We start from the raw sequence: 26859 nt of genomic DNA, 5'->3' as shown, positions 1-26859 counted from the left end.
GAGTTCTAAATATATCTGTCAAGTCCATCTGATCCAATGTATCATTCAGGGCCCTGGTTTCTTTATTGACTGTGTGTCTAGATGATCTATCCATTTCTGTAAGTGGGGTGTTAAAGTCCCCTGCAATGACCACATTCTTATCAATAAGGTTGCTTATGTTTATGAGTAATTGTTTTATATATCTGGGGGCTTGGGTATTTGGCGCATAGACATTTATAATAGTTAGCTCTTCCTGGTGGATAGACCCTGTGATTATTATATAATGCCCTTCTTCATCTCTTGTTACAGCCTTTAATTTAAAGTCTAGTTTGTCTGATATAAGTATGGCTACTCCAGCTTTCTTTTGGCTTCCAGGAGCATGATAAATAGTTCTCCATCCCCTCACTCTCAATCTAAAGGTGTCCTCAGATCTAAAATGAGTCTCTTGTAGACAGCAAATAGATGGGTCTTGTTTTTTTATCCATTCTGATACCCTATGTCTTTTAGTTGGCGCATTTAATCCATTTACATTCAGTGTTATTATAGAAAGATATGGGTTTAGAGTCATTGTGATGTCTGTATGTTTTATGCTTGTAGTGATGTCTCTGGTACTTTGTCTCACAGGATCCCCCTTAGGATCTCTTGTAGGGCTGGTTTCGTGGTGACAAATTCCTTCAGTTTTTGTTTGTTTGGGAAGACCTTTATCTCTCCTTCTATTCTAAATGACAGACTTGCTGGATAAAGGATTCTCGGCTGCATATTTTTTCTGTTTAGCACACTGTAGATATCGTGCCAAGCCTTTCTGGCCTGCCAAGTTTCAAAGGAGAGATCAGTCACGAGTCTTATAGGTCTCCCTTTATATGTGAGGGCACGTTTATCCCTTGCTGCTTTCAGAATTTTCTCTTTATCCTTGTATTTTGCCAGTTTCACTATGATATGTCGTGCAGAAGATCGATTCAAGTTACGTCTGAAGGGAGTTCTCTGTGCCTCTTGGATTTCAATGCCTTTTTCCTTCCCCAGTTCAGGGAAGTTCTCAGCTATAATTTGTTCAAGTACCCCTTCAGCACCCTTCCCTCTCTCTTCCTCCTCTGGGATACCAATTATGCGTATATTATTTTTTTTTAGTGTATCACTTAGTTCTCTAATTTTCCCCTCATACTCCTGGATTTTTTTATCTCTCTTTCTTTCAGCTTCCTCTTTCTCCATAACTTTATCTTCTAGTTCACCTATTCTCTCCTCTGCCTCTTCAAGCCGAGCCATCGTGGATTCCATTTTGTTTTGCAATTCGTTTAAAGCGTTTTTCAACTCCTCGTGACTGTTCCTTAGTCCCTCGATCTTTGTGGCAAGAGATTCTCTGCTGTCCTGTATACTGTTTTCAAGCCCAGCGATTAATTTTATGACTATTATTCTAAATTCACTTTCTGTTATATTATTTAAATCCTTTTTGATCAGTTCATTAGCTGTTGTTATTTCCTGGAGATTCTTCTGAGGGGAATTCTTCCGTTTGGTCATTTTGGAGAGTCCCTGGCGTGGTGAGGACCTGCAGGGCACTTCCCCTGTGCTGTGGTGTATAACTGGAGTTAGTGGGCGGGGCCGCAGTCCGACCCGATGTCTGCCCCCAGCCCACTGCTGGGGCCACAGTCAGACTGGTGTGTGCCTTCTCTTCCCCTCTCCTAGGGGCGGGATTCACTGTGGGGTGGCGTGTCCCGTCTGGGCTACTTGCACACTGCCAGGCTTGTGTTGCTGGGGATCTGGCGTATTAGCTGGGGTGGGTAGGCAAGGTGCACGGGGGCTGGAGGGGCAGGCTTAGCTCGCTTCTCCTTAGGTGATCCACTTCAGGAGGGGCCCTGTGGCAGCGGGAGGGAGTCAGATCCGCTGCCGGAGGTTTGGCTCCGCAGAAGCACAGAGTTGGGTGTTTGCGCGGAGCGAGCAAGTTCCCTGGCAGGAACTGGTTCCCTTTGGGATTTTGGCTGGGGGATGGGCGGGGGAGATGGCGCTGGTGCCTTTGTTCCCCGCCAAGCTGAGCTCTGCCGTCCGGGGGCTCAGCAGCTCTCCCTCCCTTTGTCCTCCAGCCTTCCCGCTTTCCGCGCAGAGCTGTTAACTTATGACCTCCCAGACGCTAAGTCGCGCTTGCTGTCGGAACACAGTCTGTCCGGCCCCTCCGCTTTTGCCAGCCCGACTCGGGGGCTCTGCTTGGCCGGCGAGCCGCCCCTCTGCCCCGGCTCCCTCCCGCCAGTCCATGGAGCGCGCACCGCCTCGCCGCCCTTCCTACCCTCTTCCGTGGGCCTCTGGTCTGCGCTTGACTCCGGAGACTCCCTTCTGCTAATCCTCTGGCGGTTTTCTGGGTTCTTTAGGCAGGTGTAGGTGGAATCTAAGTGATCGGCAGGACGCGCTGTGAGCCCCGCGTCCTCCTACGCCGCCATCTTCCCTCTTATTTCTTTAAAAAAACCCTCATTTAATATTTTTAAATAAAATACTTCAAACCTGTAAACATAAGACATTCACATATCACTGTCCAGAATTAACAGATGTTCACATTTTATCATATTTGCCTTATATCTCTCTATAGCTATCCAAAATATCAAAGATACAGCTAAAACATCAATATTAAATCTTACCTCTCCCCAGAAGTAACCGGAAGTTAGTGTGTCTCATTCCTCTGCATGATTTTATGCTTTTACTTACAGTGTAGCAATGAACAGTAAAATGTAAAACAATGTTTTCAAGTTTTATATAAATAATGTCATTTTGTTTATATCTCTTTACAACTTCTTTTTAAAAAAATTCCTTATGTTTTTGAGATTTATGAATGTTAATACACAGGATCTAGTTAATTCATTTGATCTCCCCATAGTATTCCATTATGTATCAGTTAGGAAGTTCTTTAGCTAAAAGTAACATAAAATTTGGCTAGCAATTTAAATATACAAAGTAGATTTTTTTTTTTCATGTAATAGGAAGCCCAGAGATAAGTGGTCTGGAGCTCAGTGACATTATCAGGAAGGAAGATTTGCTCTAGCTTTCTGCTTTGTCCTCAGCCTGATCCGTTGCTCTCATACCCATCACATCATTGGTGCAAGAGGGCTCCTTCATGTAGAAGTCTCATGTCTGAGGTCTATGCAGGAAAATGGGGGAGGTAATTGGCCAAATGTGCATTCCAGAGGTGTTTGTTACTTTTTATTAGGAGAATAAAAGCTTTTCTGCAAGCTCTACCCAGAGGATTTCCATTTAAATCTCACTCACTTGATAGGATTACATGACTACTCCTAAGATCAGTTACTGGTCAAAGGCCATATGATCACCATGAGTAATTTAGATAGATCACAATTCATGCCTGGAGTTGGGGAAGGTGTCTACAGCCATGAAGAGCCCTGTGTGTCTACCTGAAAAAAAAATAGGCAAGACAAGGAGAGGATGGATGTTAGAAAGTGTAGCAGACACTGTTACACAACCACTCAGTGCCCATTCTCTCTGTTTTCCTTACTAATAGAACCCAATCTTATATGCCCAGTAAATACTGTCCCAGAGTCTTTTGTCCTATGACCCAGGTGTGGTTTTGAGAAACAGAAAAGTATAGTATTTAAACAGGAAGTGGTTTAATTGTTTCCCATATCAAGAAGCCCAAGTGTGGGCTGTCCAGTGCTATAGAATGGCTCAGCGAAGACATTAAGGATTCAAGATCCTTCTTCTCCTTGTATCCGTAATTAGCATGTGGCCTTCATTCTCATGATGACAAGATGGCTACTGCACTTCCAGGCATCATGTCTATGCTCCAGGAATAGAGGGAAATGGTTTGCCAGATAAAATAGTTTGCCCAAATATTGCTTGGGACATACTTATATTAAAAATTATTGACTGTGTATACAAAATTCATATTTAACTGGGAAAAACTCTATTTGTTAAATCTGACAACCCTCTCCAGGAAGGAAGAAGAAGGAAAAATGAAGGGGCTTTCTTCTGCAGAGGCTTCATCCAGTAAGGGAATCTTCCTAGGTTCTTTCTCCTAAATCTCTTTAGATAGAGATTGCTGAGGGGCATCTGGGGGAAGTGAGTGTTTTTAGTCAGCTGCACTGCTGCCCTGAATAAAATCAGAGAAGAAAGGGGGATGGACATCAGGCAGAAGGCTAGCAATGTCCTCTATGTCTTACAACCTCTCTTCACCCTGAAATCTCCTCATCTCTTCAAATAGTTACTTCCAATGTAGGTATTAAAAATATTTAACAACTCATATGATGTTGACACTAACCAATCAGAATGGATACATGACTACTAAGAATGAACACCAGCCACAAACAGCAAGCAGTGTAATACTGCACATTGGTGGAATACCTATCATAGTTTTTGCTTAAATTAATATTCGTTTTAAAAAAAAATTTTTTTTAATGTTTATTTTTGAGAGAGAGAGCGAGAGTGCATGAGCAGGGGAGGGACATAGAGGGAGACACAGAATCCGAAGCAGGCTCCAGGCTCTGAGCTGTCAGCACAGAGCCCGATGTGGGGCTCAAACTCACAAACCGTGAGATCGTGACCCCGGCCGAAGTCGGACGCTTAACCGACTGAGCCACCCAGGCGCCCCAATATTCATTTTTTTTATGACTGTATAAATATTCTGACATTTGAGTTACATAGTGTTTAGTGATCATTTTTCCTTTCATAACTCTTTATTCATTTAAAAAAATTTTTTTTCAACGTTTTTAATTTATTTTTGGGACAGAGAGAGACAGAGCATGAACGGGAGAGGGTCAGAGAGAGAGGGAGACACAGAATCGGAAACAGGCTCCAGGCTCCGAGCCATCAGCCCAGAGCCTGACGCGGGGCTCGAACTCACGGACCGCAAGATCGTGACCTGGCTGAAGTCGGACGCTTAACCAACTGCGCCACCCAGGCGCCCCTCTTTATTCATTTTTTAAATGTTTATTTATTTATTTTGAGAGAGAGAGGGAGGGAGGGGCAGAGAGAGAGAGAGGGAGAGAGAGAGAATCTCAAGTAGGCTCCACACTATCAATGTGTAGCCCAAGGCAGGGCTTGAACTCATGAATGGTTCGTGAGATCATGACCTGAGCCAAAATCAAGTCAGATGCTTACATGACTGAGCCACCCAGTCACCCCATTGACTCTTTTTTTCTTTTATTTTAAAGTTTATTTGCTTATTTTGAGAGAGGTGGGGGGCGGAGGGGGAGGGGGTGTGCACATGCATGCAGGGGAGGGGTAGAGAGAGGAGAGTGAGAGTCCTAAGCAGTATTCCAGCTGTCAGTGTGGAGCCTGAGGCAGGCTTGAGTTTACAAACCATGAGATCATGACCTGAGCCGAAATCCAGAGTCCAATGCTTAACTGACTGAGCCACCCAGTTGCCCCTTGACTCTTTATTCTTGATAGAATCTCAGTACCCTCTCAAAACAGTGAAACACACCCAGATGATTGTTCCAGGCTTTTCTTGCACAGCCTGTGCAGAGCCTGGTCTAAGATGAACCCATTGCTCTCTGGACTGCTACACAGCTTCTTCCTGGGGCCTCCTGTGCCCATCTTTTGCGGTGGATCCCATTTTCTATATGCCATACTCCTTCCCTAGGTGCTCCTCCATCTTGCTGGAGTTCTTCCTTCAATTGCTTCCTGAAAAGAAGTGCATAAGAAGTAAAATTTTAAGACATTTCTTGTCTAAACATGCCCTTTTCTACCTTCACATTGGATATTTTGGTTAGGACTGGAATACTACTAACAATTTTTTTCTCACTTTTGGAGGCATAAGTCCATTGTCTAATAGCTTCCACCATGTCTGATGCCAGTTCTCATGTCTAATTCTTTGTAGGTGGCTTATTTTCTTCTTCCAGAAGGTTTTAAAGGTCTTCTTTTTATATGTGATATTCTTACACTTCACAGTGATGTGACTTGGAGTCGATTTTGTTTTAAATTCCTTTTTCTGGGCTCTCAGCAATTTCTTTCAGCCAGGAAATTCAAATCTCATGTCATTTCCTTGATAATTTCCCCTCTATTATTTTTTCTTACCTCTCTTTTGAGAACTTGATGTTAGATACCTGGACTGATCCTCTGATTTCCTTGTCTTTTTCCTATTATTTAAAAAATTATTTGTATTTGTGCTCTATTATCTCACACATTTTTTCAACTTTATGTTCCAACTCTTTTACTGAAAATTTTCTTCTAACGTATCTTTAATTTCGAAGAGTTCTTTCTTATTCTTGAAAAGTTCCAGATTTATAGCATTCTACTTTTCTTTTTGTCATGGACACAGTGTCTTTTCTAGTCTACTTGAAGATGTGAATTGTATGCTTTTTAAATACTTCTTTGGCTGTCTACTTTGCTCCTGTTTCCTTGGACTTCCTCTTTTTCTGTTTGTTTTGGTCTCTGTCATTCTGGTGATTCTTGGCTGGCCATCATTCTGGAGTGGAGCTACGAAGCAGCTGTTTGACAAGCTGGAATTATTGAATGACAAACCCAAGATGGTGAGCCCTCACCATTTGTTAGAGATCCCCAAAATGTCAGGATCTGTAAGTCCTCCAGTCTCCCACCTGGAGGGTGTAAGTTTCATTAGTGTTCTAGGAGCCAACTAGGCAGAGGACTGAGTGGCTAACTGCCTTTGCTTAAATCGTGTCCCCATGCCTCAATGCCCTTAGTTATCCAAAGGCCTTCAGGTTTAACCCTTCCATATTCTGGAACGGGGTAGGGGGTGGTGAGGGGGAGATATCTAGGAAACTCCTAGGAGAGAGAGATCTGAGTGTTTAATTGACTCCTTATGAAGATTTACAACCAACTCTCCTGCTTTTAGTCCTACCTTGTATCCTGGTCTTCAGATGTTTATACTGCCTCTGATTTCCTTTTTTTCTACTTTTGAGAACCATTTTGTATCAGTTAGAGACTATCTAATCCTTGAAGGTTCAGATAAAACATTTTTTAAAAACTATCTGATCCTGGGGCGCCTGGGTGGCGCAGTCGGTTAAGCGTCCGACTTCAGCCAGGTCACGATCTCGCGGTCCGTGAGTTCGAGCCCCGCGTCAGGCTCTGGGCTGATGGCTCGGAGCCTGGAGCCTGTTTCCGATTCTGTGTCTCCCTCTCTCTCTGCCCCTCCCCCGTTCATGCTCTGTCTCTCTCTGTCCCAAAAATAAAAAAAAAAAAAACAAAAAAAAAAAAACCAAAAAACTATCTGATCCTGGTATTTATTTTTCTTTTCACTATAGAGAAAATTTCAGACATAACAAAAATAGAAAAAAATGATGATCCTTTTGTACCTATAATCCAGCTTCAACAATTATTCATGGGATATGGGAAAGGCTGTCTGTAATGCCTTTCCCATAAACATTTCGGTTAATGGTTTTTGGTTAATCAAGGTTTTCTAATTATTTTAAAGTCAATTTTGATCATTTCTATTATTTTTCTAGTAAAATATCCATTTATCAGCCTTGTGGCTAAGAGCTTATTTTTTTAAGTTTATTTATTTTGAGAAAGAGAGAGGGAGCACACACATGAGCAGGGGAGGGGCAGAGAGTGAGAGAGGAAAATCTCAAAAAGGCTCCTTGCTGTCAGCACAGACCTCCATATGCGGCTTGAACTCATGAACTGTGAGTTCATGACTTGAGCCAAAATCAAGATTTGGTCACTTAACCAACTGAGCCGCCTAGGAACCCCATGGCTAAGAGATTTAATTCCAGAAAAAAGATTGTCTGGGTTTGAATAGCTGTTCCTCCGTTTCGGCAGTCAATTAAGCTCTCTGTGCCTCAGTTTTCTCATCTGTAAAATGGGAATAATAATGTTACTTATCTCCGGGGTGCCTGGGTGGCTCAGTTGTTCAAGCGTCTTGATTTCAAGTGACTCTTGATTTCAGCTCAGGTCATGATCTCATGGTTTGTGAGATCTAGCCCCACGTTGGGCTCTGCACTGACAGTGCCCAGCCTGCTTGGGATTCTCTCTCTCTCTCAAAATAAATAAATAAACTTTAAAAAATAATGTTACTTATAAGATTGTTGAGAAGACTCAGTGAAGTCATGCATGCAGTCATAAATGCAAAGCATTTAAAATAGTTCCTGACTGGGGCGCCTGGGTGGCGCAGTCGGTTAAGTGTCCGACTTCAGCTCAGGTCACGATCTCGCCGTCCGTGAGTTCGAGCCCCGCGTCAGGCTCTGGGCTGATGGCTCAGAGCCTGGAGCCTGCTTCCAATTCTGTGTCTCCTTCTCTCTCTGCCCCTCTCCCCTTCATGCTCTGTCTCTCTCTGTCTCAAAAATAAATAAAAACGTCAAAAAAAAATTTAATAAAAAAAAATAGTTCCTGACACACTGAAATGTTAATTATTATTATTATCAAAGTTAAAATGTATCGGCATAAAGTTTTTCGTGACATCCACTTTTAATTTTTAAATTCTGCACTATATTTCTAGTTATATCTCTTTTTCATTCCTAATATTGTTTACTTACGAATTTATCTTCATGATTAGTTTTATATAATTTGCCTATTTTAATAGTCTTTTGAAATAATTGCCTTTGGACTTATTAGCCATCTCTAATATTGTTTTCTATTTCATTATTTTTTTGGTTTTATATTTATATTTTTCTACTTTCTTTGGGTTTTCTCTTTATTTTGCCCTAGGTTCTTTAGTTGAATGCTTATCACATTTCTTTTCCTTGTTTTTTCCTCCCTGCCTCCATCACTCCTTTTTCTTTCTCTTCTCTCCTTCCTTCTTTGTTTCCTCTAAGTATGTTGCACCCCGTAAGTTTTAATATTTAGTAGTTGTAATTGTGAGTTCTAAATATCTAATAATTTCCATTGTGGTTTCCTATTAAACCCATGATTATAAATTACTTTTAGTTTCCAAGCTTAGATGTGTATATATATGTATGTATGTGTGTGTGTGTGTGTATACATATACATATATATATATATATGTATATATATATATGTATATGTATATGTATATATCCTTACTACAGAAGTATGATACAGATTCTTTGAAATTTACTAAGGCTTTTCCTGTGACCTAGCATATGTGCTCTCTTTAAATGTTCCATTTGTACTTGAAAAAGAGGTGTGTTCTCTATTTGTTAGAGATAGATATTTGAGCTTTTTCACTTTGTTTATGAATGGACTTGACCATTTCTCCTTGAAATCCTACCTTTTTGTGTCATACATTTTGAGGCTGTGTTCATCTTTTACTTTATAGTTATGAAGGTGGAAGAAGAGAAGGCTGGGGTAGGGAAGCTGGACCCTACTAACTACAGGAGGAGATGTCAGGATCAGGAAGGTAAGGTCACCTTGAGAACTTGATGCAAATCCTAGGAGGTCTGACAATTTCTTTAATATCCTTATAACACCCCTCCAGCAGGGGAATCTAGAGAGCTGGTCCCTTTCCCTTACCCACCCATGGTGTCTTCTCTGGATCTAATGGGACCAGCCTTCACTGTGTCTTAAAGGGACCATATGGTCAGACTGAACACTGGAGACTGGCACTTTGTTTCTATGGATTAGGGCACAGCACCCCTGACACAGAATTAAACTTACCTAATTTTACAAGATGTACAAACCATACAAGATGCCAGTATTTCATAGATTCTAAAAATGGCAGCTCAGTTAAAACCAGTGCAAGAGGATGTTGAGTGGGGATATCTGTTGTTCTAAAATGCTGACTCAAAGACCCTTACTTCCTACACTCTACAGAAAAGCAACCACAGGGCTTATGAAGAGGCAACTAGACAGGCTACTGCCCCACCATTGTTCCGGCCCCACTTGGAGGGAAACGCTAATCTCACTGTCTAGCTGGATGTTTTGTTGAGCTTCAGAATGTGTAGAGCGATTCTGGGGCTGTAGATAGAGAAGAATGCAGCTGAAGAGTTCCTAGGAGAACTTGGCATTGTCCTGAGCCAAACTGCAAGGTGTTCACAGTCAGTGGAGAGGTTCTCCATTGTGAAGGAGGGAACTTGGGGGAGGGCTAACTATTCTCCACAGTTCACCAGCTACACAGCCACACTCTGACGATTATGATAGGAGCCAGGAAGAAATGGGACAAGTTAGATCCAGGACAGAAAGTAAAATATCTTCCTGACAGCCATCTCCCTGATTTCTTTAATAAGTATATTCTTCATGTGTATAGCCCTAACCATTTTCATAATCATTTTCCCATGTCATCCCATTCTATCTTCTCAAAAACCTTGCCCAGACACTAGAGAAAGGATTTTATTCCCACATTACAGGTGAGGATAATGAGTCCTAGAGAGGCAGATATCTATGGTCATAGAGCAAGTATAGAACAAGCCAGGGAACACCCAGGGAAGCTGACTCTTGGGCAGAGGCCTTTCTGGTATACCAGCTGTTCCTGGTCTCAAGGATGGAGAATAGGAACTCATCTGCTAAGCCCTTAGAGTAAAACTACTTACCTCTAAATTTTGGTGTCTATGGCTTACTCAAATTACAGATTGCTTAAGAAATGTAGAATAGAGCAAGAGAAATCACACCATGCTGGAGGGAGGAGAGAGAAGAAAGGAGGAGCACCATTCATTCTGATACTGATCCACTAGAAAGCAAGGCTATACTTCATAAAAATCTCCACCTCACATTTCTGGGTACAGCCAAGAAAGCTGGAGGTTCAGAAGAGTGAGCAGTGAGGTGAGCTGGGGCAGGAGTCGGGCTCTAAATAGATTTAGACACTGAAATCCAGTTAACCTCATTTTCCTGTGCCTAGCAATGACTCATAGAGTCTTTTCACCAGGGTAGACACTCAACATATCTCTAAAAGGCTTAGATATACTTCTCCAAGATTCAGCTTGATGTGGTTTCTATGTGATAGCTGCAGCCATTGAATACCCAGACCTTAGTATCTGCATTTCAGGAGTTTGAGCCAAGAGACAGGCCTCCCTTCCAAGGAAAATAAAATCAAGTTAATGCAAATCTTGATGTAAGAACACGGATTCTAATTTCCTATTCTGAAGTAGCTTTCAACTCTCAGTTGCCATCCTTGGGCTTCAAAAATATAGTAGTCCCCTTATCTGTGATTTCACTTTCTTCAGTTTCAGTTATCAGTAGTCAACCATGGTCTGGAAGCAGATGATTCTCTTTTTGGCACATCATCAGGTCAGTAGTAGCCCAATGCTATATCACAATGCCTATGTCATTCATCGCACTTCATCTCATCATGTAAGCATTTTATCACCTCACATCATCACAAGAAGAAAGGTGAATATGTACAATAAGATATCTTGAGAGAGAGAGAGAGACCATATTCACAACACTTTAATTATAAAATTTTGTTACAATTATTCTATTCTATAATTTATTTGTTAATTTCTTACTGTGTCTAATTTATAAATTAAACTTTATCATAGGTATGTATGTGTAGGAAAAAACATGGTATATATATATAGAGTTCAGTGCTATCTGCAGTTTCAGGCATCCACTGGGGATCTTAGAACATATCCCCTGTGGATAAGGTGGAACCACTGTAATTATAATAATTTTTTTTTTTTGGCCAGCCTGCTCTTTGGAAAATTGTCACCAGGGAATTCCAGACTCAAACTTGTCCTAAATCAGTGGTTCTCGAACATTTTTGCTGCAGTTCACATAAGAAGAGAAAAAGATCTTCCCACTCATTTACCCCACCCATTCTCATTTCTCTTCAAAAAGAAGAAAAAAGAGAACAAAATGTAAAGGCCCAAAAGAGAAAAGTAGCTTTAGAACTCAGGGAGGGGAGAGATGAATAAGTGAAGTACAGGGAATTTTTAGGATGGTGAAACTATGCTGTATGATACTGTAATGGTAGATGCCCATCATTATGCATTTCTCAAAACTCATAAAACTATATAACACTAAGAGTGAACCTTAATGTAAACTATAGACTATAGTTAATCATAGTGTATTAATATTGGTTTATTAATTGTAACAAATGTACCACACTAATGCAAATTGTTCATAATAGGGGAATCTATTCATAGCAATAAATGCCTACATTAAGAAAAAAGAAAGAGCCCAAGTAAACAACCTAACTTTATACCTTAAGGAACTAGAAAAAGAAAAACAAACTAAGCCCAAAGTTAGTGGAGGGAGGACATAACAAAGATCAGAACAGAAATAGGTAAAATAGAGACTAAAAAGACAATAGAAATGATCAATGAAACTAAGAACTGGTGTTTGAAATGATAAAATAAGCAAATCTTTAGCTAAACTTACTAAGGGAGGAAAAAAAGAGAAAACTCTAATAAATGAAATTAGAAATGAAAGAAAACACATTACAACTGAAAACAGATATAAAAAAATCAGAAGAGACTGCTATGAACAATTATATGCCAATAATTTGGACAACTTAGAAGAAATAGATAAATCCCTAAAGATACAACTTACCAAAACTGAATAATGAAGAAACAGAAAACCTGAATAGACCAATTACTAGCAAGGAGTTTGAATCCGTAATCAAAAACCTCCCAACAAACAAAAATTCAGGAACAGATGGCTTCACTGATGAATTGTGTCAAACATTTAAATAAGAATTAATACTAATCCTTCTCAAACTCTTCCAAAAAATAGAAGAGAGGAGAACACTCTTTTTTTGCAATGTTTGTTTTTGAGAGAGAGAGAGAGAAAGAGAGCGCGTGAGCAGGGAAGGGGCAAAGAGAAAGGGAGACACAGAACCTGAAATAGGCTCCAGGCTCTGAGCTGTCAGCACACAGCCTGATACAGGGCTCGAACCCATGAACCACAAGATCATGACCTGAGCTGATTTTGGATGCTTAACTGACTGAGCCACCCAGGCACCCCCAGAAGGGAACACTTTCAAATTCATTTTATGATGCTAGCATTACCCTAATACCAAAACTACGACACTACAAGAAAAGAAAATTACATGCCAATATCTCTGATGAACATAGGTGCAAAAATCCTCAACAAAATATTGGGAAACCAAATTCAACAATACATTAAAAGGATCCTACACCATGATCAAGTAGGATTTATTTCAGGAATACAAGGATGGTTCAACATCTACAGATCAATCAATGTGATATACCCCACTAACAAAATGAAGGATAAAAATCGTAAGATTATCTCAATAAATGTAGAAAATATATTTAACAAAATCCAACATCCATTCATTATCAAAAATCTCAACAAACTGAGTATAGAGGGAATGTACCTCAACATAACAAAGTCCATATATGACAAGCCTACAGCTATCATACTCAATGATGAAAAGCTGAAAGCTTTTCCTCTAAGATCAGGGACAAGGTCAAGATGCCCACCCTTGCACTTTTATTCAATATTGTACTGGAAGTCTTAGCCAGAGCAATTAGTCAAGAAAAAGAAATAAAAGGCATTCAAATCAGAAAGGAAGAAGTAAAACCATCTCTACTTGCAGATGACATGATATTATATATGGAAAACCCAAAAGACTCCACCAAAAAACTGTTAGAACTAAAAAACAATTTCAGTAAATTTGCAGGATACAAAACCAATATACAAAAATAAATACATATATATTTCTATATATGAATAATGAACTATCAAAAAGAGAAATTAAGAAAACAATTCTATTTACATTTGCAACAAAAAGAATAAAATACATAGGAATAAATAAACTTAAGGGAGGGAAAAGACTTGTACATTGAAAATTTTAATACCTTTGTCAAAGAAATTGAAGAAGACACAAATAAATGGAAAGATATTCCATGCTCATGGATTGTACAAATTAATATTGTTAAAGTGTCTGTGTTACCCAAAGCAGTCTACAGATTCAATGCGATCCCTATCAAAATTCCAATGGTATTTTACACAGAAATAGAATAAATAGTTCTAAAATTTGTATGGAACCATGAAAGACCCTGAATAGCCAACAGTGACCTTGCAAAAGAACAAAGCTGGAGGCATCATGCTTCCTGATTCAAAAGATATTACAAAGCTATAGTAATCAAGACAGTATAGTATTGGCATAAAAGCAGACACATAGATCAATGGAAAAGAATAGAAAACCCAGATATACACACACAGACACTCGTAAGTTCAATTAATTTATGACAAAGGAGCCCAGAATATACAATGGGGAAAGGATAGTGTTTCTGATAAGAAAACGGGACAGCCACATGCATAAGAATAAAACTGGATCTGGGCGCCTGGGTGGCTCAGTTGGTTAAGTGTCCGACTCTTGATTTTGGCTCAGGTCATGATCTCACGGTTCATGAGTTTGAGCCCCACATCAGGCTCTGCGCTGATGGTGTGGAGCCTGCTTCGGATTCTCTCTCTCCCTCTCTCTTTTTCTCTGCCCCTCTCCTGCTCACATGTTCTCTCTCTCTCTCTCTCTCTCAAAATAAATAAAGCTTTAAAAAAAAGAATAAAACTGGATCTCTATTTTACATCACATACATACACACACACCTTAAAATGGATAAAAGACTGATGTAAGACCTGAAACCATAGAACTCCTAGAAGAACACATAGGGGGTTAGCGTTTTGGCATCAGTCTTGGCAGTGACAGAGAAAGACAAATACTATACAATCTCATTCCTATGTGAGAACCAAACTCATAGAAACAGAGAACAGATTAGTGGTTGCCAGAGGCAGGAGTTTGGGAGTGGACAAAATGGGTGAAAGTGGTCAAAGGGACAAACTTCCACCATAGGATAAACAAGTTCTGGAGATGGAATGTACAGCATGGTAACTATAGTTAACAATCTGTTTGTATATTTGGAAGTTGCCAAGAGAGTGATTCTAAAATTTTTCATCATAAGAAAAAGAATGAAACTATATAAGATGATGGATGTTAACTAGACTTATTGTGGTAGTAATTTTGCAATATATACATGTACCAAATCAGTATGTTGTACACTTTACACTTGAACAATGTTATAGGTCAGTTATACCTTCATAAAAAAATAATAGGGGAAACTGTTGTGGAGTGGGGTAGGGCAGAGATAAGATGGAAGTCTAAATACTTATGTATTATCTGCTCAATTATTCTGTAACTATACAACTACATCTATTGATTATTTTAAAAGCTGTTGACCAATTCAACAACACTGATGAAAAAATGATAACAGAATATCCATCCTGAGAGCTGAGAGAATTCCAACTGCTCTTGTGTGAACAGACCTAGTGGGGGCTTTACACAGCAAACAGCCTTCTTAGTGGAATTCCAAATTAAAGTTCTTGGTAATTCTAGTTTTTGAAAATTCTGGTATATAAAACCAGCTTTGAGAAATCCATAATAACTCACTTTTCTGATAAGCAGTTTATGTAGTTTTTGATTATTAGTAATAAATCGTCCTTGATGGAAATATATACAGCTTTCCCAAAGAGGGGATCGGTATTTTGGACTAAATCTGTGGCTCACTGAGGGACTGTCTCCTGGGCCATGTGTCATAAGGCCTATGTGGTTACTGCCATTCTGGACAAGCAAGAACAGAGTGATGGGATTTCTGCTCATTCTAACAGAGTTCCAACTATAGCACCAAGGGTCTTGTTTCCAGCAACTGCTGAGTTGTTCAGAAATGGGATTCTGTCAAACCCAAGACTCAGGGCAGGGGCCCTGTCCAGGAATCCCATGTCTTCCATTTTGCTTTGGTGGCCCTAGCTCTTTGTAACTAGAGGCTGTTAAAGGGAAATGCCCATTTTCAGTAACTCTTGCCTCCCCTGTCTTTTGTGCTTTGCCCACAGACTGCCGTTCCATCCACATTGGGCTTTCGGTCCCCAGTTACCCTCAAAGGAAAAGAGATCAGCAAGGACGTCTTTCAGGACTGCAGAAGGTCTGCTGGGGCCTGCAGCCAGACAAGCCACAGCAGGAACTGACTGGCACGGGGAGCAGGGGAAGCAGCCGGGATGGCAATGTGGATCGTGTCAGTAGGACCCGTGAGTTCTTGAGGGGCGTGTTCAGGGGAGCCATCTGGTGAGTGCAGCAGCTTGGGTGGCGGGATGGATAAAGTCGGAAGATTCTCTGCAGACTAATGATGCCCCAGACTAATGATGCCCCAAGGCTGTTAGCACCTGCTGCCCTGCTGCCACTGCAGACCAACCTCCCTGCTCAGAGACACCTTTAGTCAGGCTGAGCTCCATCTCTCTCTGGTGACTCTGAGACTTCTGCTCTGATCCACCCCAAGTTGGTTTCATGGGTTAATTCTCAGAATTATTTTCCTCAATTCCAAATTCCTGGAGGCCACACAGCTATGGCATGACTAACCTAACCGCAAACATGACTGTTTGGCATGAAGCATTGTGCTCAGTAAACTGAATTACCTCTTCCCTTTCCTCACCTGAGCTTGATGGAATGGTCGAGAATTGTCTAGGCACCTGCACGGTAGCTTGCAAACCCCTGGGAAGCTGTCTCCCAGGTCAGCAAATCCCCTGAGGCCTTCCTCTGCTGCTGCAGAAATCAGCTCTGGACTGATTAAAAATCAGTATTTTGTTCCTCCCCATGGAAAGAAAAATATCAATCTTAAGAGGAGTGAAGAGTCTGGAATCCTTAGAGCACAGCTGTGATGTTTTATTCTTTTGAGACTTTACTGTTTCTAGGGACATGATTTCACCCCAGCGTATCCTAAATCTGCCCAACAAAAAGCATCTCATTGGGCTCTATTATATATTTCCACTGTCTTGAGCAAGGCAAAATGAGTTATTTTACTATCTAAACCTTCAAAGGAATGTCAGAGGCAGTAATAGTGTTTCAGCGTCCCTGTAGGAAAAGATCTGACATTCATGCTCCCAAAGGCCAACTGAGCCACCCCCAACCTTGCAGCTGCCCTGAACAACTGCTCTCATTGCACCAAGTCTACTAAGGCCCATGGCTTTTCCAGATTAAATGTGTCTATGTGGCAGATGGGTTAATGGAAGTCCTTTGGGGCTGTCTAGCATAAGAGATGAGCTCTGATTAAAACATGCATGTGCACACATACACACAATACACATGCACATGCGTGTGCACATGTATCTGCCCAGAGGGTAGGGACATCAGGGACCCAGAGGAGAGCAAGCCTGTTGGGAAGATCTCCCACTCCCCATGTTGGATCTAGATGGGGCATTCTCCTCTAACCCTACCACCTTCCCCACATTTAGGGATGAGGTTCCCCTTTGAAAATCAAATTTTCTGGGTCTCTCCTGAGTTATGGAAGAAATATATAACATGGTAGGTTATTGTGGTGGGTAAGTAAATGTGGTAGGCATTTAATATATATTAGTTTAGTTAATACACATTAACCCAATTTAAGAGCAAGGAACCGAAGTCTTTTTCCTCTACTAGTGGATATTGGTTTGGTTTTGCTGTCCTCACTGGTACCAAGAACTTCTGAAATTCTTCTGGTGGGAGGGGTGTGAAAAGTTATTCTTACACTTGCCTGATACAAGTTCTTATACTTGCCTGATATTAAACAACTTTGGGGCCACTAAAAGATCAAAACCACCCCAGATGATCAGGAAAGGAGAGCTAGGCTGTTTTCCAGTGAGGCATTTGAGCCTTATATTGTTCCAAAGCCTTAGGACCAAGGACATATTTCATTTGGTCTTCTATTCTCATTTCCAGTGAGGAAGGAACAAGGGTTGGGACAGAACACATATTTGTCTCTAAAGCATCTTCTCCATGAACACTTCATGAGACAGCTATTTCCAACATAGGTGCAAAGACAGTTGGGGTTCTTTTAGAGTTTGCAGCTTTAAAATGGGCTAGCGTCCTTGCTTTGGGTACTTACAAATTTGTGTCTTGGAAGGATACATCTTGGAAAGAGGTGGGGGAAAGGAAGAAGGAAAAAGAAAGAAAGATGATCATTCTAACCCTTAAATGCCCCATTTGGGGTGGGGAGCAGGTAGGAAAGCAAGTTAAAATTTATTTCCCTGGGCGCCTGGGTGGCTCAGTCAGTTAAGCGGCCGACTTCGGCTCAGGTCACGATCTCGCGGTCCGTGAGTTCGAGCCCCGCGTCGGGCTCTGTGCTGACAGCTCAGAGCCTGGAGCCTGTTTCAGATTCTGTGTCTCCCTCCCTCTCTCTGACCCTCCCCCGTTCATGCTCTGTCTCTGTCTCAAAAATAAATAAATGTTAAAAAAAAATTAAAAAAAAAAATTTATTTCCCAAAGGAAGTCTGGGGCACCTGGCTGGCTCAGTCAGTATGAGGAATGCTTGATCTTGGGGTTGTGAGTTCAAGCCCCATATTGGGTGGCACAGAGATTACTTTAAAAAAAAAAAAAAAAGGGCACCTGGGTGGCTCAGTCGGTTGAGTATCCAACTTTGGCTCAGGTCATGATCTCACAGCTGTGAGTTCGAGCCCCGCATCAGGCTCTGTGCTGATAGCTCAGAGCCTGGAGCCTGCTCCAAATTCTGGGTCTCCCTCTCTCTCTGCTCCTCCCCCACTCATGCTCGCTCTCTCTCTCTCTCTCACTCTCTCTCTCAAAAATAAATAAACATTAAAAAAAAAAAACTCCTCCCAAAAGAAGCCTATATTTTCTCTCTCTTCTTGTCCTTTGGCACCTTAAAACCTGGATCTCCTAGAATTATCAACATATGCAGCATTCCCTCCCCAGCCATGAGAGCTATTCTAAAAACAAACAAAAAAATCCTATTAGAAGAGAATCCTTAGTTATTGGCATTAGGACGTTGAGGGGAAATTAGGATTGAGCATCCAAGTTTGCAAGTGAACCAGTGAAAGTCTTAATAAATGGAAAGTGTCACCTTTTGGGATGAGCACTGGGTGTTGTATGGAAACCAATTTGACAATAAACTTCATATAGTGAAAAAAAATAAATCCAAGTTAATTAAAAATAAATAAATAAATAAATAAATAAATGGAAAGTGTTCATAAACTATACATTAACCAGATTTACCCTATTCTTTGAGAATTAGCTAAAATGGAATCTAGCCTCCCTGGCCTCATCCAGGGGAATGTCCATGTCTTTCCCCAAATTTCTGTGCCTTCCCAGGGGCTGCCAGTCTCACTGTCTGGTTCCAAGTCCCTCCATAGTGGGCTCATCTCACTATGTTTCACTGCCTGTACCTGTTCTCTGCCTTCACCTCTAGGCCTTCTCAGGCATGGAGTTCAGACCTTCTTTGGTTTTCCCCAAATTGGTTATGCATGGCATATATGTGAGTAGAAGGCTTTGCTGAAGGTTCAGAACCAAGTTTAACATTGCAGAGATACATACTAGATATCTGTGTTCCTCTGGCGACTGGAAGTTTTCCACTGCACATTTTTCTGTGCAGTTCCAGCCTCCTGTCACATATTTTGGGGGCTCCTGCCCACCCTTGTCCCCTCCTGAGTCCCCTCATATGTTCTTGCTTTCAGTGTTGAGCCCCGTCCTCACATACATGCTCAGTCCCCTCCTTTTAGTGACGTCAATTTTTCTTCCTGCCCCTCCTTGGCTCAGGGCCCATTTTTGCACAGCCGAGGCCACATAATGGGTTGAACTAAACACAAAGACCATCTCCTCTAAGTCTAGCCCTTCAACATCCTTGAAAACCTGAAGGAGGCTTTGACATTTCCTTCTCCCCCTACTCCCACCCAGGGTCCTCTGCAGGCCATGTCAAGACTCTGTGTGAATCAGGCCCCCACACCCCTGTTGGCTTAGACAGGAGAAGCAGTAACTGTCTAATTTGATTTTAAATAAGTTTCCTCACTTTACTGCATTTATAGTCACCAAAACAAAACAATAAAAACCATATGCTAATTGAAGACTACTGGGGACATTTCATATACCTTACATTATAAATCATGGATATGGTACAATCAATTGCCTTTTACTATTTTGGCTCCCCTTAAATGTCAGAATCTCTTCCTCTGGGGCTCCAGTGAGGTAAGTGTCATTGTTCTCTTTTCTCTGCAGCATATTGAGGATGACGCCCTTCCTGGAGAAGGTGGAGGGATCTCTTATTTGGAATTGGTTGAATCTCCCCCTTGCCCAACACACCAAGATCTGCCAAACCTTGGTTCCACCCACTAGCATGTAGGGGAGCCAGCAGTGCCCTGGCCAGGCTCTGCCAGTCCTCTGACAGCTCCTCACTTGGCCAGGGCCAGGGCCAAGGTTTCTTTTCCTTGGCCTTCCTTCTTTTCTTGCCTTTGGCCTGCTCTGCCATTGCTTTACTCCCCTCTTTTACTGATTCCTGTTCTCTCTTATTCTAACTATTCTTACTACAGTGACCCAACATTCTTTATAACTCTTACACTTGGAGTTTTTAAGAAGGTACAAAGAAGAAAATCTCCAACCCTAGAATTCCCTATAAGGGGCACTCATGGTTAAGAAGGTAATTTGATCATATGTATTAGAAACCTACTTGAGCTGGCTTGGGCAAGGAGGCAGTGTGTGTGTGTGTGTGTGTGTGTGTGTGTACGTACGCACACGTGTTATTACAAAACCAAAGAAGTTTTTCACAGTCCCAAAGCAGAATAAACAGCCAGGCTCAATGGGTAGACATAGCACCTCTCAGTCCCCTCTCTGGGACTGATGGCCCCTGCCCCTGCTTCTTCTGTGGGTCTGCTCCATTCCCTTCTCTCTGTAGCCCTTTCTGCATCTCTGTGCCCTTTTATCTTAGTTTACATGCTCTCTTTTCCAGAGACCATCAGGAAAGGCCCCAGATATCTTAGAGACCCAATTCAAAATTTCCAGGCTTGGCTTAGATGTCCAATGATTAACTGTAGCCAAGGGGCACAGGTCATACATTCCATAAACACAGCTGCCAGAGGACATCCTTTTGGGTATGGACTGGGCTGACATCCCTAACATTACCATGATAAGAGGAATCCCTATAAACACTAAAGGGGGCAGATTCGCTTCCTCTTCTTAGAGAACACATTTGGAGTTTTAGGACAGCTTCCTAGAAAAAGAATTTTGCTGTCTGTGAAGTTAGGATTGGGGGGCTTTTATATCACCTCTCAAGACCCACCTCACACAATTGCAGGGATGACTTTAGAACCCTAGATCAGTCTCCCAGTCCCCAATATTCAGTTGCCTTGAGCTATCCAAAGTCTCCACCCAGCTCCACCCCTAACAGCATTTCCTTGTCCTTGGCTCCTTTCTTGCCAAGCCTAATCCCAGATGATACGCTCATGAGTGCTAATTAGTGAATTCATTCACCCAGCAAATATTTATTGAGTGCCCATGCTGTGTGAGCCCTGTACTGGGGACCAGCAGCATGATGCAAGCAAGGTAGACTCCGATCTTGCAAAGTTGGCCATCTAGAGATTCATGTGGAACTCAAGACAGAGGGAGAGAATCTCTGAAAGGGCTCATCCAGGGCCCCAGCCCCTGGACGAAATCCTCATCCTGACTTCCTGACTGCCTAATTGCCTTCCGGGTCTTTACTAGTTGTTGAAGACTGGCTTGTTTGTAGTATACTAGATCATTTTGTGCTTTAGTCATCCAATAACTGGACAGTCCCCACCCAGTAAAAACACAATTCTGCTTGCTTCTTTTCGTGTGCTTCCTGAAGCTTGTTCCTGCTGGGTTTTGTTTCTCCCAGCAACTGCTGGGGGAGTCATATCGTGGGCCGTCGCTATGTGACTCTCCCTGTGTGCTATCAACCACAGGGGCTATTACCTGTGGCATTTCTCATTATGTGGATTAACTTCTGATGTGCTGCACGCACGTGGGGCCCACAGTGCATTAGAGCCACCCTGATCCAGGAGCCCAGCGTGTGGTGGGCTAAACCTTCTGTGGGCAGGAGGGAGGGGCAGCGAGAGTGGAAGGCCCTCAGGGCAGAGGGCAGGGAGGCAGCATGGGAGCAGCATGAGCATTTAGAGGCTGAAAAGGATTGAGCCCTTGGAATGTTTAAAAGGGCCAGGCTGATGACTGGTAACAAGGGAGAAATGTGTCAGACCTGCTGGCAACAACAAAATAGCAATATCATTTATTGGGTGACTGGTGTATACCAAGCACTGTGCCAACCACATCACATGTATTATCTTCCTGAATGGCTATCACAATCTAGTGAGGTAGGCTTGATTATTCCCACTTAATAGATGGGGAAACTAAGGCTCAGAGAACTTAAATGCTTTGCCAAAATCCTACTGCTAGTAATCAGCAGAGTCAGGTGTTAAACCCAGGTCTGGGCTCTTAAAGCACCACATGGATAAAGAGAATCTTCTGGCATCCTTGACAATCTCTCTTTGGGTGCTTTGGGGTCACCCAAAGCCCCTGACCCAGTGTGGCATGGAGTAGCTACCTAGTGGTGCTCAAGAGGAGATGGGCCAACATCAGCCACAGTGGCTTGTGAGCTGTAGAGCCTGGGACCCTGGGGAGGGGCCCATCTACTCACTGTCTTGTCCTGCTGAGAAGCCCAGCATTGCAGAAACTTCTGGATGGTGGTGTTTGCTTGGAGCCCAGTACCTAAACAGACACCCTGACCTTCTGCTGCTGTTTCCTCAGCTTTATTTTTTTTAAGTTATTTATTTATTTATTTATGAGAGAGAGAGAGAGAGAGAGAGAGAGAGAGAGAGCAAGAGTAGAGGAGGGGCAGAGTGAGAGGGAGACACAGAACCCGAAGGAGGCTCCAGGCTCTGAGCTGTCAGCACAGAGCCCGATGCAGGGCTTGAACTCACAAACCATGAGATCATGACCTGAGCCAAAGTCGGATGCTTAACCGACTGAGCCACCCAGGCACCCCTGTTTCCTCAGCTTTAAAGTGGGCACCCTCGATCATTGAGCCCCAAGTATGAAAATGTGAGTGGGGCCAGCCATAGGCGGGTGGGCAGTGTAGGGTGGAGGATGTCAGTGGACTTTACTCTCCTCCAGGTTCCCCTAATTTGGGGCCTGATGGGGCCTTTCTGTGGTGTAAACTGGGTCTCAAATTTCTCATCTGTGAAGTGAAGGGCTTAGATTCTTCGACAACAGCTAAGCTCCCTCCTAGCCCTGAGACTTAGAGAATCCAGGGCTCAGTACCCCTTGGAGCAGTAGCCGCCCAGTGACCTCTAATCAACCTTGGCACATTCTAAGTACTCAGTAAGAACTTGTTGAACCGAACCCAGGAGATTAGGAGTTTCTCGGCAGAGCAAAATAATTCCCCGGTGGGGTTCTCCCCACAGCCTCAAGTGACCAGTTCCCACTGTCCATGGGGTCCCAGGAAACATCCACTGAGTGATGGTATTTAGCACTTTGTCCTAGAAGTAGATAAAGAAAGAGCTAGAGGATCAGGAGTCTGGGTTAACAGTTGGGGACAGAGGGGGCTCGTGGGTGGCTCAGTCAGTTAAGCATCTGACTCTTGGTTTTGTATCAGGTCATGATCTCACAGTTCTTGGGATTGAGCCCTGCATTGCACTCTGCACTGACAGCTCAGAGCCTGCTTGGGATTCTCTCTCTCTCTCTCTCTCTCTCTCTCTCTCTGCCCCTCCCCTGCTCATGTGAGCTCATCCTCACCCTCTCTCTCTCTCTGAAAATAAATAAATAAACTTAAAAAAAATAATAGCAAAAAAAAAGTTGGGGACAGAGAAAAACCATCTGCGTGGAACATTACTGACCAAGCATGGTGGCTTTGAAACCCGAGACCCCACAACAACCCTCCCTAACCATCCCACCTCCCCGGGACGCTGCGCAGCTGAGAGAACTCTGTCTTGGCAGCCACTCTCCAGCCGCTCACCTGCAGCCAAGGCTCTTAAGGAGGCCCCGGGGAGTCTGAGGGCAAATCCTACCTCTGCCTTTATAAAGGGGCCTAAAGAGAGGTGCTGGGGCTCTCCTGGAGCCCTCATGGGGGAGGCGGGACAGAGGCAGTTCCTCCAGTGTTCTCACAGACCCGCAGCTGTTCCGCCCTGCCCCTGCCACCGTGAAGACCCAGCTGCCTGTTCCAGCCTCTGCGCTGCTGAGCCCCTCTCTCTCTCCAGTGCACTTGAGGACCCCCACCCCTCACACTGCTCTCTCACATTCTTTCCTCTCATTCTCTCTCTCTCTTACACACACTTCTCTCACACTGTATCTTTAATTCACCCTCAATATAGTCTTTCTCTCACACTACATCTCTTTTCTCTCCCACATATAGCCTTCTCTCTCTTCCACCAGTCTTTCACACATTCCTTCCCTCTGTCTGTCTCTCTCTCTCTCTCCCTCTTCTCTCCCTACACCTCCCCTGGTGCATAACTGGAAACAAAGTGAGTTTGTTGTGACCGGTTGGGAAGAGGACGTTTGGAGGCAGTGGCCAGGGCAGCAGCAGCAGAGACAGGCTGGGGCCAGAAGCCGTGCCGACAGCCGGAGACCTCAGTGCTCAGCTCTTCCAGGGAGCAGGTAATGCCCCAGACAGGGCTGGTTCAGGCGTCCTGCTCTCTGCCCTGTCTCATCTCCCTATTGGTTGTTCCATCTCTTTGTCTTCCTATCTGGCCTTTAAGGGGAAGGGGATTTCAAACTTAGGGAAGAGTAGGCACAAGAATCCAAGGAGTAAGGTGCCCTCCTCGTCAGAGAACTGTGTGTGGTGGTTAGGGTCCAGGATATCTGGGATTGGAGGGGGCGTGCTGGGGTATCTGGGGTCAAGGGTAACTGGGTTCCAGGGCATCTGGCTGAGAAACATGATAGAACCTAAAAAGACAGGTAAGGGCCAGATCACAAGGGATGTTTTGGGCCAGGTCAGTGACCCTAGGCTCTAGGTAATACAGAGCAATTGAAGGCTTTTCACCCGGAGAGTAACCTGATCAAACCTACATTTTAAAAGAGTTGTTCTAGAACTCTGATTGCTGTGTCCTCTCAGAATCATAGGCTTCTCCCAGTGTAAAGAAAAAATAAGGTTATTTGTTCAATTGTTAGTTTTCTATAAAACTTTAACCTTTGATGCCTGCTAGCAAGTGTCAGCAATCCATAACCCAATGAAAAGATGGTGTTTAAAGTAATAGAAAAGTTCAGAAATAAAATTCATTTAAATGAGGCAGATTGAGCTATATACAGATAAATTAATAATTTCTGCTAAGTAAAATTATTTCTAACTCAAATGCAAAATATTTTATGGTGCTGCTCAAAGAGCACCAAGACTCCCAGGAGTGTATCATGTGAATATGTTTGAAATGTTTTAAAGGCAAACTTGGCTGCCACATAGGGAATAGGGTGGATCAGACAACCAGAGGCAGTAGTGGCAGCAGGAGGCTCTTGCAGCAATAGGAACAGGAAATAATGAGAACCTGAGTCAAGATGGTGGCAATGGGTAGGAAAAAAGGGAGACAGCTGAAAAATATTTAGGAAGCAAGGGAAAGAAGTTAGTGTCTGATTGGACATGAACAGTGAGACAGAAAGAGGCTTCAAGAATGAGTCCGGTATTTCTTATCTGAATGGCTGGAGAGTTAGGGGTGCTATTATTCAAAACAGAGAATGGCAGGCATAAAGGAGTTGTTTTGAATATATTAGGTCGACTTGAGGCTGCAGAACTCCCACATGGAATAATCCAGTTGACAGTTGGAAATGTTCAATACAGGCAGGGCCCAGAGTCATGGGTGACCTCATCTACAGGGTGACACCATAACACAAGATGGCCCAGGAAGAGCGTAGAAGGAGAAGAGAGAAGTTTAATGAGAAATCTTGGGGAAGACTAAGATTTAAGTGAGACAGGCAAGAGGGGCCAGGGAAAGATACTAAGGATTCCTTGAAGAGGTAGGAAAAAATATCAAGAAAGTGTTGTTACAAGAGCTAAGAGTAGCGTTTCAGTTCAGGAGAGCAGTCAGCACCACTGATGCCCCAGAGAGATAAGCCAGACCTGTTGGTTTGATTGGTTTTATTACTTTACTCGTTGAGAATAAGATAAGAGCGATCTGAGGGCAGAGTTGTAAACTCAGGTGCATAACATAAATGAGATTAGCAGAGTTGAGTAGGGAGCAGTGGGGACTGTGGCAAACTACGATGCATATGCCCATAACCTTGTGTGTCAACAGTACTCAGATAAAAGAACTTTAAAAAATGCATATGCCCACCTAAAGAAGGCAGCTATCATTCAGCTTTGGTTAATTGTTGCCAAGCAGGAATGTAGGCACAGTTGTCAGAGCATCTGAATTTTCAAGAAAAGTCAGAAATGTGGATTATTATATGAAATCTCACAATTCTTTATGTTAGCAACAATTTCAAAAACTTTTATACTCTGTGAGGGCTGAACTAAACACGTCTTTGAGCTGCCAGTTGAAGTCTCTGCCTTAGTCAATGTCCTTTAGAGTAGTGGGATTGAACCAGTTGGAGCAGGTTGGAAAGTAATTGGGTAAGGAGGAAGTGGAGACAGTAAGTGCTGACCATTCCTTCAAGAAGTTGGGGGGAAAGGCAAGCAAGAGAGCAGGGAAGGCAGGCAAGGTCATGGAAGAGTGTTACAGGGTAGGAAGAACTATTTATAGGCTAGGAGAAAAAGAGTGGAGAGATGAAGACCAAGGTAAGCAAAGGCTTGTTGATAAAATAATGATCCAGCAGAAGGGAATGAGTGGAGCCAGAGATTAAGTTGGAGGAAGGACTCCTTTGTTCAAAAATGGACTACAAAGTGGTAAGGGTACAGAACTAGAAGGGAGAAGGTGATGAATCTCACATCTAGAGGCCTTTATTTCCTTGGTGAAGTGGGTAGGAGATGGATCAAGAGGCTTGAAGAGAGGAGCAAAGGTTAGGAATGGCATCAGGGGACATGGGACATGGTGCTAACAAGGATGAGTGGGAGGTGGCTGCACTTCTGAGACCTGCTGAGAGTGGAAATACTTCACTTTCTTTTTTTGTTTTTAAAATTTTGTAATGTTTATTTATTTTTGAGAGAGCGAGAGAGAGAGAGAGAGAGAGAGAATCCAAAGCAGGCTCCAGTCTCCAAGCTGTCAGCACAGAGCCTGATGCGGAGCCTGAACCTACGAACCATGAGATCATGACCTGAGCCGAGGTTGGATGCTCAACCAACCGTGCCACCCAGGCACCCCGAAAATCTTTTTTTCACCATTGGGCGGGGCTCATGAGCCTGGGTGCTGGGGTTGGTAGTAAAGGGGATCAGCACCTGTTACATTCTAGGCCCCATG

General features: G+C 42.9%; 1 protein-coding gene across 12 annotated transcripts in view; it reads left to right on the top strand.

The window, feature by feature from the left end:
* Positions 1-26859, top strand: part of SLC4A5 (solute carrier family 4 member 5) — a 116607-nt gene that overhangs the window by 25747 nt on the left and 64001 nt on the right. For 10 of the 12 annotated variants that reach the window (XM_042981761.1, XM_042981758.1, XM_042981756.1 and 7 more), the window contains 2 exons: positions 9143-9223; positions 15610-15801. In XM_042981761.1, the coding sequence (XP_042837695.1) occupies positions 9143-9223; positions 15610-15801 (273 nt within the window). Of the gene's footprint in view, positions 1-9142; positions 9224-15609; positions 15802-24027; positions 24134-26859 lie in introns of those variants that run through there. The other 2 variants (XM_042981767.1, XM_042981769.1) reach the window with 2 other exon arrangements.

Source organism: Panthera tigris, chromosome A3 (assembly GCF_018350195.1).
Source record: "Panthera tigris isolate Pti1 chromosome A3, P.tigris_Pti1_mat1.1, whole genome shotgun sequence".
In the NCBI taxonomy this organism is placed as follows: Eukaryota; Metazoa; Chordata; class Mammalia; order Carnivora; family Felidae; genus Panthera; species Panthera tigris.
This window is presented reverse-complemented; position numbering and strand designations above follow the sequence as displayed.